Below are 12158 nucleotides of genomic sequence, written 5' to 3'. Positions count from 1 at the left end.
ACGTCCAGTTAGAACTTCAGCAGGAGAAGAACAAGGTGAAAACCTCAACAGACAGACACTGCCTGCCTCCCTGCCTGCCTCCCTGCCTGCCTCCCTCCCTCCCTCCCAGTTTTCCCGATGTAGATTAGACATGCGTGTGCCATGACTGTGTCAGCCTACATCAACAAATGCACCGAGGACGTCAGCACCACTAAGAATATCATCACCCGGGGCAACCAACGACCCTGGATGACTGAGGAGGTACGTCAAACGCTACGAGCGCGGAACTCTGCCTTCAAGTCTGGCGACAAGGAGACACTGAGGACAGCGAGAGCCAACTTGAACCGTGCCATCAGGATAGCGAAGCGAGACCGCAGTCGAAAATTTCAGGATCGTTTCCACGACGTCAAAAACATCAGGAGTATGTGGCAAGGCATACGGGCGATTACAGACTACAACTCACCCTCCCCCCTCCCCGGTGGGTGTAGTTGATGCTGACTTTCTAAATGGTCTAAATAACTTCTTTGGGAGGTTCGAGGCACTAAACGGCACTCCAGCAGTTAAAACTGTCCCCCATCAGGAAGAGGAGGTACTCTGCCTTGACTCCGCCGATGTGTTGAAGACCCTGAGGAGAGTCAACCCCTGTAAGGCCCCTGGCCCCGACAACATTCCTGGGCGTGTGTTCAGGGAATGTGCAAGTCATCTGGCTGGGGTCATCACAGACATTTTTAACACCTCGCTGGGCCAAGCCACAGTGCCGGCGTGCTTTAAGACTGCCTCCATCATTCCGGTGCCGAAGAAACCTCAAATCACCTCATTTAATGATTACCGGCCTGTTGCACTGACTCCGGTTATGATGAAGTGCTTCGAAAGGCTGCTTAAAGGTCACATCGTTTCCAGACTCCCCCTATTATTTGACCCGTTCCAGTTTGCCGACCGGCAAAACCGCTCCACTCAGGACGCCATCTCCTCCGTTCTTCACCTGAGCCTGGCTCACCTGGAGGAGAAGAACACCCATGTGCGGAGGCTGTTCCTGGACTTCAGCTCAGCGTTTAACACCATCATCCCACAGCATCTGGTAGGAAAATTGGAACACCTGGGCTTCAACACCCCCCTTCGCAACTGGCTGCTAGACTTCCTCACCAACAGACCTCAGTCAGTCCGGGTCGGACAGAACACCTCTGATGTCATCACCCTCAGCACAGGCTCCCTTCAGGGCTGCGTCCTGAGCCCCCTGCTGTGCACCCTGATGACACACGACTGCGTCCTCAGGTTCACCACCAATCACATCGTGAAGTCAGCAGACGACACAACGGTGGTGGGGCTCATCAGAGACAACAACGACCTGGACTACAGAGAGGAGGTGGAGCAGCTGGTGGGCTGGTGCAGAGAAAACAGCCTGATCCTGAATGAGGAGAAGATGAAGGAGATCATCGTCGACTTCAGGAAAAAACAGCCTCACCACGCTCCACTGATCATCAACAGCTCAGCTGTGGAGGTGGTCAGCACCACCAAATTCCTGGGGGTCCACATCACAGAAGACCTCACCTGGACTATGAACACTACGGCACTGGTCAAGAGGGCACAGAAGCGCTTGTACTTCCTGCGGAGGATGAGGAGAGCCCACCTGCCCCCACCCATCATGAGGACGTTCTACAGGAGCACCATAGAGAGCATTCTGACAAGCTGTCTCTCTGTGTGGTGTGGAGGCTGCACCGCCTCCGATTGGAAGAACGTGAGGAGAGTGGTGAGGACAGCAGAGAGGATCATAGGGGCTCCTCTTCCCTCCATTCAGGACATTTCATCTCAGCGCTGCATGTCCCGTGCCCGTAACATCATCAATGACCCATCACACCCCCACCATGGACTGTTCTCCCTGCTGCCCTCTGGGAAGAGGTTTGCAGCATCCGCTGCAGGTCCACCAGGTTCTGCAACAGCTTTTTCCCTGCTGTCATCAGACTGTTGAACACTAGAACTGTTGAGCTCTAAACTGAACTCTGCATCACACATTCACAGAACTGTACTTTATGACACTACGGACCTCTATCTTGCACTATCTCGCACTACCAACTTTACTGAACTTGTATAAACCCTTTAAATAGAAGTTTAATACATGGTTTAGCATTCCTCTGCACACTCTTGAATACTGTTTTGCCTACTTGCACTATTGCATAATTATCACTGCTGCACTTTATACTTATTTTTAATATATATATATATATATATATATAGTATATGTATATATATATATTTTCATAGGATATGTTACTTCTATTCAACTGCAATATCACTACTTTGTTGTAAGACGTATGCAACGGAATTTCGTTTTGTATGCACCATGTGCAGACAAGATGACAATAAAGTTTGTCTAAGTCTAAGTCTAAGTCATGTCAGGTCAGCTGTCTGGAGAGAGAGAGAAGTCAGGACCTGCGGGCGGAGCACCACCGTGCCACCGCCGCCATGACGGAACTCAAAAGCAAACTCCATGAGGAGAAGCAGAAAGAGTTAGCCATTACCAGGGAGACATTACTGCAGCAGCATGAAATGGAGCTGATGAGAGTGATCAAAATCAAAGATGGAGAGATCCAGCGACTGAATGCCTTGGTCCTCAGCCTGAGGGACGGCTCCATGGACAAGGTGATCCGCTCTATCCGTGTCTGACTATCCGCACGCCACGTCGGGCTTCGATGCGGCCGCTACCGTATTGTGTAGCTTGTCCCCAGTAAGCGTCGCGGCGCTCCGTTGCGGTCTCAACGGCCCGGTGTGGCGCAATGTCTGCTCAGGTGAGGAGGGGGGGCGCTTTGCTGGCGGAGGTGGAGGAGACGCGGCGGTGTCGGGAGACCGAGCGGTGTCGCCTCCACCAGGAGCGCGGAAGAAGCCCTGGCAGCGGCCCAGCAGGCCTGGCAGTCCCGAGCGGCCGAGCTCCGATCGGCTCATCACCAGCATCGGGAGGAGCTGAGCCGAACCAAGAGAGACTGCGAGAGGGAGATCCGCCGACTGGTAGGACTGATCAGATGCGCGGTGCGTGGCTATGTTCCCAATTTCGTTGTATACCTGCAGTGCAATGACACCTAAGGCATTCTATTCTATTCTATTTCACAAGAAGAAAATGTCCGGTTGCTCGCTTCGCTTTTGTCACAGCAAAGGTGTTCTAGTCGATTCAAGAAAAAAATTGGCCGGTTGCTCTCTTTGTTTTTGTCACAATTCTGGCAAATGAGTTTGCCCGCCTGCCTGAGCGCTCCCCGTTTGTACATCCAGACGGATGAGATCAAGCTGAAAGACAGAGCGGTTAGTGTTTTGGATGAAGCCCTGGGGCCGGCCACGTCCACCGCCTTCAGCTGCAGACTCAGGCTGCCGAGCAGCAGATCGCTGCCCTGAGGGATTCCCAAAGGGCGGGCCTAAACTACCCTGGAAGTGGGGTCAACGCCGCTACTAGCAATCCTCTTCATTGCGTAAGCCACCTCATCACACACTTGCAGTACGCATGACTTAGTTCGTTGCTGGAGGAAGGTAGCACAAAAACAGTTTTGAACTTTGAACGAGTGCTTGTGTGTGTGTGTTGCGGGGCGTTTTCAGTCTCAGGATGATCGGGACACGCGACGGTTTCATCTGAAAATCGCTGAGCTCAGCGCAGTCATCAGGAAACTGGAGGATCGAAACGCCCTGCTTTCTGAAGAGCGCAATGAACTGGTAATTTATTGACGGCACGCTTGAAGGTTTGCGCTACGTTTGATGCGCGCCATCCAGCGAGGCACCCATTGCGCTTGCTTATTAGTTGAGCGGCGCGGCGAGTCGGTTGCCTGGTAGATGTCTTTTATTGGGAGCCAAAGCCACGATTCCGTTCAAACCGATGCAAAAGGAATGGATACGTTCTGGCCCGCGTGTTGTGCGTCTTTCACATCCCGCACTTCATGCTTGCAGCTAAAGCGACTGAGAGAAACAGAAAGCCAGTTTCTGCCACTCCTGTACAAAAACAAACGCCTGAGCAGGAAGAATGAAGAACTCTCGCTGGTGCTGTGTCGCCTGGAAAACAAAGTGCGCTTTGTCACCCAGGAGAACGAGGAGATGGCAAGCTTGGTAAGTCGACGCGGACAACGGCGGCGTGCCAACAGAGTCCACTGCATTTGTGTTCCACAGAGAAGGCCTAGTTCGCTCAATGACCTGGACCGCGGTTGCGGCCAGCAGGACGGTGAAATGGAGTTCCTTCAAGTTGTGGAGCAGCGGCACATCATCGACGACTTGTCCAAGGTCTTCAGGCAGGCGACTCGGTGCACGTACGGCAGCGCCGCGCTCGCTCGCTGTCGCCAGGAAACCTTTTCCGTCCAAAGCTTGGCCGGCGGCCGCCATCCAAAAAATTGGCCCCTTAAATTCCGACCTTTCAAGCAGGAGCATTGTGCGCACGCGTTTGAACACGCTTTAGACTTGTTTTGCCGTTTTCAGCAGCTCAAAGCTCCCGTTTTGTCAGCGCCTTTGCCACTCGCTGTGCGCTGAAAACGACGGACTTGCCCGGCTGCTCAGCCCGTCAACCATGAGCCGCGAGCGCGACGTCATTGTCCGTAGGCAGCTAGTGGCAAAATGCACCCTGTTAGAGTTGCGCTCGCTCCAACTTATTTTGCAAGAACCACACGGGAGACAAGTAAGTTCTTTTGGACACCTGCAGGTGGAGAGTCCATCCGTTGTACGAATGAAGTCTGACTCTCGGCTCCTGCACGAGCATTTTAATTAAGAGAAACAGGGTGGGTGTAAGAGTGGATTGAATAGAGGAAGCCCTTGACCTCTAGTCAAAACATAGCAAGGGGTGTTTTACGACTTTGTGTAGGAAGGGATAAGCGATAGGGATAAATAAGGGATAAATAATATTATTTATTACAGGTCGCAGTCAAAGTCAAAGCAACACAATGATACGATAAAGATAATCTGGAAAACCCTGACACACCCTGTAGTTGTCACTTTTGGAAAAGACGAGCGTCCCTCCAATCATCGCCGGTGACGTGTTTTTCAGGCTCTGGAGACAGGAGCTCATGTCAGAAATGTCATTGTGAGTCGCGTTTGTTTCTGCGCCGGAGCCGTTCGTTCCCTTTGCATCCAAAGAATCTCAAAGGCGGATTATTTGTGTCGACAGGAGAGAGATTTGCTGCTACGATACCGACGTCGAGAATCTCTGAGGAGGAACAAAGCGTGAGGTCCTGCAAGGTGAGTCTGTTTGTTTGCGGCTGCTTGGTGTTGCGCAAGATGAAATGGCCTTTTTCTCGCTATCGTTCCTCTCGTCGATTCATCGTGAGGTGTCGCTTCAGTTTGTTCAGAGCGATGTTTGCTTCCGCGCCCGCAGGTCATCGAAACATTTTACGGCTACGACGAAGACGTGTTGGTGGACTCGGACGGATCGTCCTTGTCTTTTCACACCGACAGAACCCCCGACACGGAACCCGAAGAGGTAGCCCGCCATTTCTGCCAGCGTATTGGCACCAAACATTCCTCTTCAGCCTGGAATCGGACTCGTCTTTGCGTCGCGGGTGCTTTGTCGCCGGTCTGACTGATTCTGGTACTAGTGCTGTGTTGCATTGGTGTGTGCATGAAGAGGCGGAGCTTCGCTACCGCCAGCTGACGCAAGAATATCAAGCGCTGCAACGAGCCTACGCTCTGCTAGCCCAGACCAGCGAAGGGGACTACGACGCCGAGAAGGAGATCAAGGTGGCGCCCCTTCCCGCAACCCCCGGCCGGGTCGCAGCCTCCCCGTTCTCACCCAGCCTCGGGTGTTCTCTGGTCTGAAAGGAGGAGGAGGAGCCTCCCTCCTCCTCCTTTCAGACCAGAGAAAAGCTGATGGTAGAAATGGGTCACTATCAAAGCAGAGTAGCAGATCTGGAGTCAGCGCTGAAGCAACAAGGACAGGTAAGCTCATCAATGAGCACACCTTTTTCTCAGACAAAATAGCTACATTCTTCAGTCACTCATCCGTCTGGCATTACTGGACCAACCCCCCCCCCCCCCCCCCCCCAACGTGGCTGGGAAAATGCGGAGAAAAGCAAATGTCATTTTCCAGTCAACCAAAGAATTTGTGGATGAAAATGACACAACATTCCAAAGCTGTCCACGCGTTTGTCTCTTCTAGAATGTCAAGTGGGTGGAGGAGAAGCAGCTGCTGCGTCAGAGCAATCAGCAGTTGGCCGAAAAGGTGACGGAAAGAAAGGCGCTGGGCGGAGTCGCTTGGCGTCACACCTGTCGGGAAGCCCCGCAGATGAGGTCTGACTGTCTTTTCAGGTCAGGCGGATGGAGGCGGAAGAAGCGCGTCTGAAAGAGCACATCCAGGATATCCGAGACCAAAACGAACTGCTTGAGTTCCGCATCCTGGAGCTGGAGGTGGGAAGACTCGCACAAGCGTGTTGAGGCCAGAGATGTGACGGACGGACGGACGGACGGACGGATGCATGCCTCTGCCTTTCAGGAGAGGGAGTGGCGCTCCCCCGTCTTGAAGTTTCTGCAAGTCCGTTTCCCAGACGGCCTCAGCCCTTTGCAGATCTACTGCGAGGCCGAGGGCGTGAGCGTACGTAAGGCGTCCCTCGCAACCCTAACCTTAACCCGAGGTCCCAGAACACCTTACATTGCTCCTTGCGCCTTTCCCCCGGACATCGTCATCAGTGATCTGATGAAGAAGCTGGACATCCTGGGCTATAACGCCGTAAGTGTATGTCGAACTCCTTATGTTCGCACTCCACGAGACTCGGCGGCTCAAATGTGACTTTTGGAAGGCTTTGCGCTGAAAGAAGCTTGTTGACGCTGTGCCTTTGGGCTCTTGCAGAATCTCACCAACGAGGAGCAGGTGGTCGTGATTCACGCCAGGACCCTTCTCACCCTAGCCGAGAAGGTAACGCGCACGTCCACGCACGCTCTCGCATTCTGCTTATGTGACAGCAGCCTTTCCTCAGTGGTTAGAATACATCAAAGTGACCAAGTCAGCACTTCAACAGAAGATGTTGGACATTGAAAGTGAGAAGGTAGACAGACACGCGACATCAGCCAAGGGGAACTCCGGCAATGTGCCCCAACAATTCTGACCTTGAGCTGTGCTAGGATATGTTCTGCAAGCAGAAGGGCTACCTGGATGAAGAGTTGGACTTCAGGAAGTGTTCCATGGACCAGGCTCATAAGGTAAGCCGCCCTCAAATCTCCCGCCGGACCACTGATGGACGAGGATTGCGGCCCAGAGGATCCTGGAGCTGGAGGCCATGTTGTACGAGGCGCTACCGCAGCGGGACTGCCCCGCCACGGACGGCGAAAAAGCCAGCCACGCTGGCGTGAATGACGTGCTGACGGCGGATCAGAGAGAAGAGCTTAGGAGCGCCGTGGACCAATGGAAGCGAGCCCTGATGTGCGAGTTGAGGGAGCGCGACGCTTGCATCCTCCAAGAGAGAATGGATCTGCTGCACAGCGCGCAACAGGTAAGGGCCCAAAGCCAGCCCGGCACTTACTTGCACGCTTACTGGCTTTTGAATGCCACTTTCCATTTGTCCGTCCTAGAGGAACAAAGAGCTGAAAGAATTCATCGAAGCTCAGAAGAGACAAATCAAACAATTGGAGGAGAAGTTTCTGTTTCTCTTTCTATTCTTCTCCTTGGCCTTCATTCTGTGGCCCTAACACCAGCTGGTGAGTGAGCTCCAGCGGCACCGCACTCGACACCTCCGATACACTGCCAGCCGGTCTCAGACGTTGGCAGACGCTCCGATGCCAACGTATACCCCCCGCCACGGTGACAGAGGCACCGCGTCACACCGGCGCTCATCCAATCAGAAGGCAGGAAAAGCACATTCACATGCAGGGCACTTTTGAACCAGAAGAGAGCGCCACAAAAAACGGTTGTTGCCCCAAACGCGCACTAAAAAGGGTCAGAATAACAAGAGTCCCACTGGCCAGCCGGGGCCACCCGTCCAGCTGTTTCTTCAGGGGGGAAAAAAATTGGAGTCACCGGTGAGTACATTTTGCATTTAGCTCTGCTTTTCTGCTTCTGTCTTCAAGTGTGTGGCATCCTGCGATCAAAGATTCAGCCAACCCCAAAGCGGTTGACCTCAACGTCCCACCACCATGCCTACCAGAGCAGGTGACGTGATGCTTTGGACATCCTTCCGTCTCAGATGCCCAAAAGTACTCTTTGCCACATCTGCGGCAATACGGTGTCTTTTCAAAGGTGCAAATAAATCCAGCGTGGGCGGAACACGCACGTCTTCGGTTTTTCCCGCTTTGTTTGTGTGACAGCTGTTGTGAAAATTTTATACAAATAAAGTTGTATAGTACAGGTTTGGCCAAGCCGCAAGTCCCGAACCGCATGCGGCTCTTTTATGTTCATATCAACATTTGTGTGTGTGTGTGGGGGGGGGGTTGTGCGTGTTGGCTTCACTTGAGTTCAATTTGGTATTTTGGTCAAAAGCGCATGTGGTGAAATTCCACAAAGTAGGATGGGCAAACACATTTCTTTAAACTATGAGTGTCAATTGGGCTCTCGAAATGGCAGGGAAAAGATGCACAGCAAAACGAAAATACGTAGATGAACACAGGACGTTTTAATCAGAGTGGGAAAGTTTCTATTTTTTGTTGAACGTGATGGCAAACCATTCTGCCTGATATGTCAGACCTCAGCGCATTTCAAAGATTCAAATCTTCAGCGCCATGCACTTCAGCTCACTCCATGCTAACATTGATCAGGCGTCGAACCCGCAACATCATGCTTAAGAGGTGGCCATGCTAACCAGTGCGCCATTATGTCAACGCATGATAACTAAGTCTACATGCATTTTGTTGATTATTATGAAACACAAGTGGGGGGCTCGTTTCAAGCCGGTTTTGCAGGGGCGCCGGTTCAGTTTGGACGAGGGATAGGATCTATTTTTGCAAAATTATTTCGTTTCGTGATGCCTTTGTTTAAAAACGGGTTTAACTTGGCGAAGCCGCATCTTCAAGCCGCCGCTAAAAACATAGCAACGGATGTAGCGGGGCGCGTCATTCAAAGAATCCACCAGAAACAAGGCCCCGAGCAAGAAGGTTCCGGGCTTGCTGTATTGTCATGTGGGACGACCCATCCTGGGGGGCGGAGAAAAAGGAGCGTTAAAAGGAAAAGACGCTCCACCGGTCTCAGACCAGTTGTCAGGAAAAAGCGGAGAAGACGCAAGACAGATATTTTCTCTTAAAAATGGCCCTTCTACATTTCAAGAGCCACGAGGCGACGCTATCAAGTCTCGATTTGTTTACGGCTCCCATGACCCAATTCTCCATAGATGATAGCTCATATGTCGAATTCCACCCTCTGGCCGCGATTGTGGACCAGGGGCCCATAGAGTTTTTTATACCCGGGGACGGCTCAAAATATTTAGATTTATCCGACACTTTACTACATCTCCGTGCAAAGGTGATGCGTAGGGATGGGACAAATATTCCACCTCAAGAACAAGTTGGCATCGTGAATTTTCCTATAAACACAATTTTTAGTCAATTAGATATTTCGTTGGGTGGGCGGTTAATCTCACAATCTAGTGCCATGCACGCATACAGATCCATCATCGAGTTGCTGTTAAACTTTTCAAACGATTCTTTGGAGTCACAATTCACAGCAGGAATGTTCGCAAAAGACAGTAGGGGGCGTATGGACGCGATTTCTTTCGAAGAGGGCGTGGCTAACGCTGGTTTTGTGCGGCGCGCACAGCAGATTGCCGGCTCACGTGAATTTCATCTTATGGGACCGCTTCATGGAGATATTTTCTTCTCCGAACGCCATCTATTGAATAATGTGGATCTACGCCTAAAGTTAACTAGAGCTTCTGATGATTTCTGTCTCATGAGCGCTCCAGACAGCGATTCGTGTCTCAAAATACTAGGAGCATCCTTATTTGTAAAAAAAGTATCAATTTCACCGGCTATAGCAATAGGTCACGCCGCCGCATTACAGAAAGGTAACGCCCTCTATCCGCTGACTCGCGTGAACATGAAGACCTGCAACATACCACAAAACTCACGAATTTGTCATCAGGATAATCTATTCCTCAGACATATCCCCAAGCAAATTGTAATAGCGCTCGTAAACCACAACAGTTTCATGGGACGGAGAGATTTAAACCCGTTTAATTTTTTGCATTATAACATAGAGTATTTAGCTCTCAGCCACGAAGGTCGACAAATACCTGCCAAAGCTTTTCAGCCCAATTTCGAAGCTGGGATATGTACACGTGAATTTCATAATTTATACACAGCAACAGGGCGTTTTCTGAAAGATCTACCTCTTTGTATCGATCAACAGGATTTTAGTCAGGGCTACTCACTTTTTGTTTTCAATTTAAGTCAGGTAGATGATTCCGGGGCTTTGTCACCTGTGAATAGCGGGGTCCTGAGACTCGATTTGCGCTTCAGAACCCCAATACCACACACAGCCACTCTTATTGTATACGCTGCATACGATTCGCTTATCGAGATTAATGCTAAGAGGGAAGCATTGATGGACTATTATTAACGCTATGAACGGTCGTGAATTGGACATGATTATGACCCGGATGCAGAGAACATTATTTGGAGGTGTTTTCGCATCGGATGAGTTAGCTGACGTCAGAGACCCGCCTCCAACATATTACATCGTCAACACGCATCCAAGACATTTACCCGGTGAGCACTGGCTCGCTTTGACTTTAGAATCGGACGGCTCGGCCACATTCTTTGATCCTTTTGGTCTGCCACCGGACAGCCTGTACTACCCATCGAGTATATACAGATTTCTGAAGAAGCATTCTAAACGGGTTGACTATCAGAACGGGCAGTTGCAACACGAGCTCACAGACACCTGCGGTCAACATTGTGTGTATTATCTAAGTCAACGTGGGCGGGGCCTCACCTATCGCGAAGTGCTGACTCATTATAATTCGGATCCTCTCCATAACGACGCCATGGTTAGTGAGTTTGTCAAAAAATGTCGAAGGCCAGACCGGATGTGCGGCGGGCAAACATCATGTTCATTGCATAAATTTAAAAAATGTCATTGTCTGAAACCGTGTTAATGTTTTATAAAAATATCTTTTATTCAATAAACATTGTTAAAGAGAGTTACAGAGTCATGTTTTTTTTTTCACTAACAACACTAGAGTATCATCTAATAACTAACCCATTTTAGTATCGGCGATGTCCTTTTTCTTTTTTTTTTTTTATTCATCACGTTTACATCTTCTACATAAGAAACATCCCCATCTTCACCTGTAGCGTATTTCAAACATTTAAAATCTGCGCGAGCCAAGGGGTTGGAGATGCTTGTTTCCGGCAAGTTTAATCGGGCTAGCGTCTGGAGAAATTCACCCCACCCTACCGGTTTCTCGTTGATTTTTTTCCCACTCGCACGCAAATGTCTCAACAGATCGCTCACATGGGAGCCTTTGATAGTTTTCCCTCTAAAAATAAATTCACTTAACAGCGTCCAGCTTACATCTTCTGCCGACAGTCTTTTCAGCACATAGTTGGCATTGCGCCGGAAACGTGGACCTATGGCATCCAAGATATCCTCATAGCGTCTACTTGTCACCTCGATTGTGGTCTCATCTCCGGTCTTTCTTTCTCCCTCCTCATTGGCTTCGTTGCGAATCGTAATAGGAATTTGCTCGGAGTCTTTTTGTTTGACCAGCCCTAAGTAACGCTGCAATAAGGTCTGATAAATTTTGATCTTTTCATATTGATTTAAATTTTAATTATCCAAAACTTGTTTCATCTCTTCATCCAAAGAATGCTCTGCTGTATCACGGATGGTCGGAGCGGGTCGATTCAGCCTCTCGAACTGATAAAGTGAAATCAGGAACATTTTCTGAGCCGTTTTGGTTATTTCTTTATGCGCAGTGGTCAACTCGGCACTCTCTAGCTGCCAAGGACACTTTTTACTATGCACACCCAACCAGAGTGACGGGAGGAGCACATTTCAGAAAACGTGCTCAGCTCGTCGAGAAAATGCGATTTAAGCAATAAAATTAAAAATGCACCTAAAACCTAAACCAAACGTTGCAGGTGGTTATTTCTTCATGCACAGTGGTCAACGCGGCACTCTCTAGCTGCCAAGAGCACTTTTTACTATGCGCGCCCAACCAGAGCGACGGGAGGAGCACATTTCAGAAAACGTGCTCAGCTCGTCGAGAAAATGCGATTTAAGTAATAAAATTAAAAATGCACCT

General features: G+C 50.2%; 2 protein-coding genes across 17 annotated transcripts in view; one reads left to right on the top strand and one right to left on the bottom strand.

Moving 5' to 3' along the window:
- The window catches only part of LOC148398548 (janus kinase and microtubule-interacting protein 3-like), a 319781-nt gene that overhangs the window by 179922 nt on the left and 127701 nt on the right, over window positions 1-12158 (bottom strand). The window lies entirely within an intron of this gene.
- LOC148398553 (janus kinase and microtubule-interacting protein 3-like) lies at window positions 2735-8284 on the top strand. Of its 8 annotated transcripts, none has more exons than XM_088374747.1 (16): window positions 2735-2979; window positions 3238-3431; window positions 3556-3669; window positions 3901-5017; window positions 5102-5172; window positions 5309-5413; window positions 5558-5670; window positions 5829-5868; window positions 6089-6151; window positions 6238-6336; window positions 6422-6661; window positions 6776-6841; window positions 6903-6971; window positions 7048-7125; window positions 7182-7415; window positions 7495-8284. In XM_088374747.1, the coding sequence occupies exons 10-16, from the start codon at window positions 6247-6249 to the stop codon at window positions 7609-7611; spliced, it is 894 nt and encodes a 297-aa protein (XP_088230873.1). In that variant the 5' UTR covers window positions 2735-2979; window positions 3238-3431; window positions 3556-3669; window positions 3901-5017; window positions 5102-5172; window positions 5309-5413; window positions 5558-5670; window positions 5829-5868; window positions 6089-6151; window positions 6238-6246; the 3' UTR covers window positions 7612-8284. The 8 variants fall into 8 exon arrangements, with proteins under 8 accessions (XP_088230873.1, XP_088230872.1, XP_088230867.1 ...); XM_088374746.1 differs by having other exon boundaries at window positions 5826-5868; XM_088374741.1 differs by having other exon boundaries at window positions 5558-5868; window positions 7495-7620; window positions 7990-8284.

Source organism: Syngnathus floridae, chromosome 4 (assembly GCF_059516105.1).
Source record: "Syngnathus floridae isolate MCC-2025c chromosome 4, RoL_Sflo_1.0, whole genome shotgun sequence".
Taxonomy (NCBI): domain Eukaryota; kingdom Metazoa; phylum Chordata; class Actinopteri; order Syngnathiformes; family Syngnathidae; genus Syngnathus; species Syngnathus floridae.
The sequence above is the reverse complement of the archived record's forward strand: the minus strand, read 5'-3'. Positions and strand labels throughout refer to the sequence as shown.

Excerpts from the sequence above, each read along its gene's own strand:
- LOC148398553 (XM_088374742.1), top strand. The coding sequence starts at position 5,800 with ATGGTAGAAATGGGTCACTATCAAAGCAGAGTAGCAGATCTGGAGTCA. Across the intron at positions 5,869-6,088 it reads CGCTGAAGCAACAAGGACAG|AATGTCAAGTGGGTGGAGGA; the intron begins GTAAGCTCATCA and ends TGTCTCTTCTAG. Across the intron at positions 7,416-7,494 it reads TGCTGCACAGCGCGCAACAG|AGGAACAAAGAGCTGAAAGA; the intron begins GTAAGGGCCCAA and ends TGTCCGTCCTAG.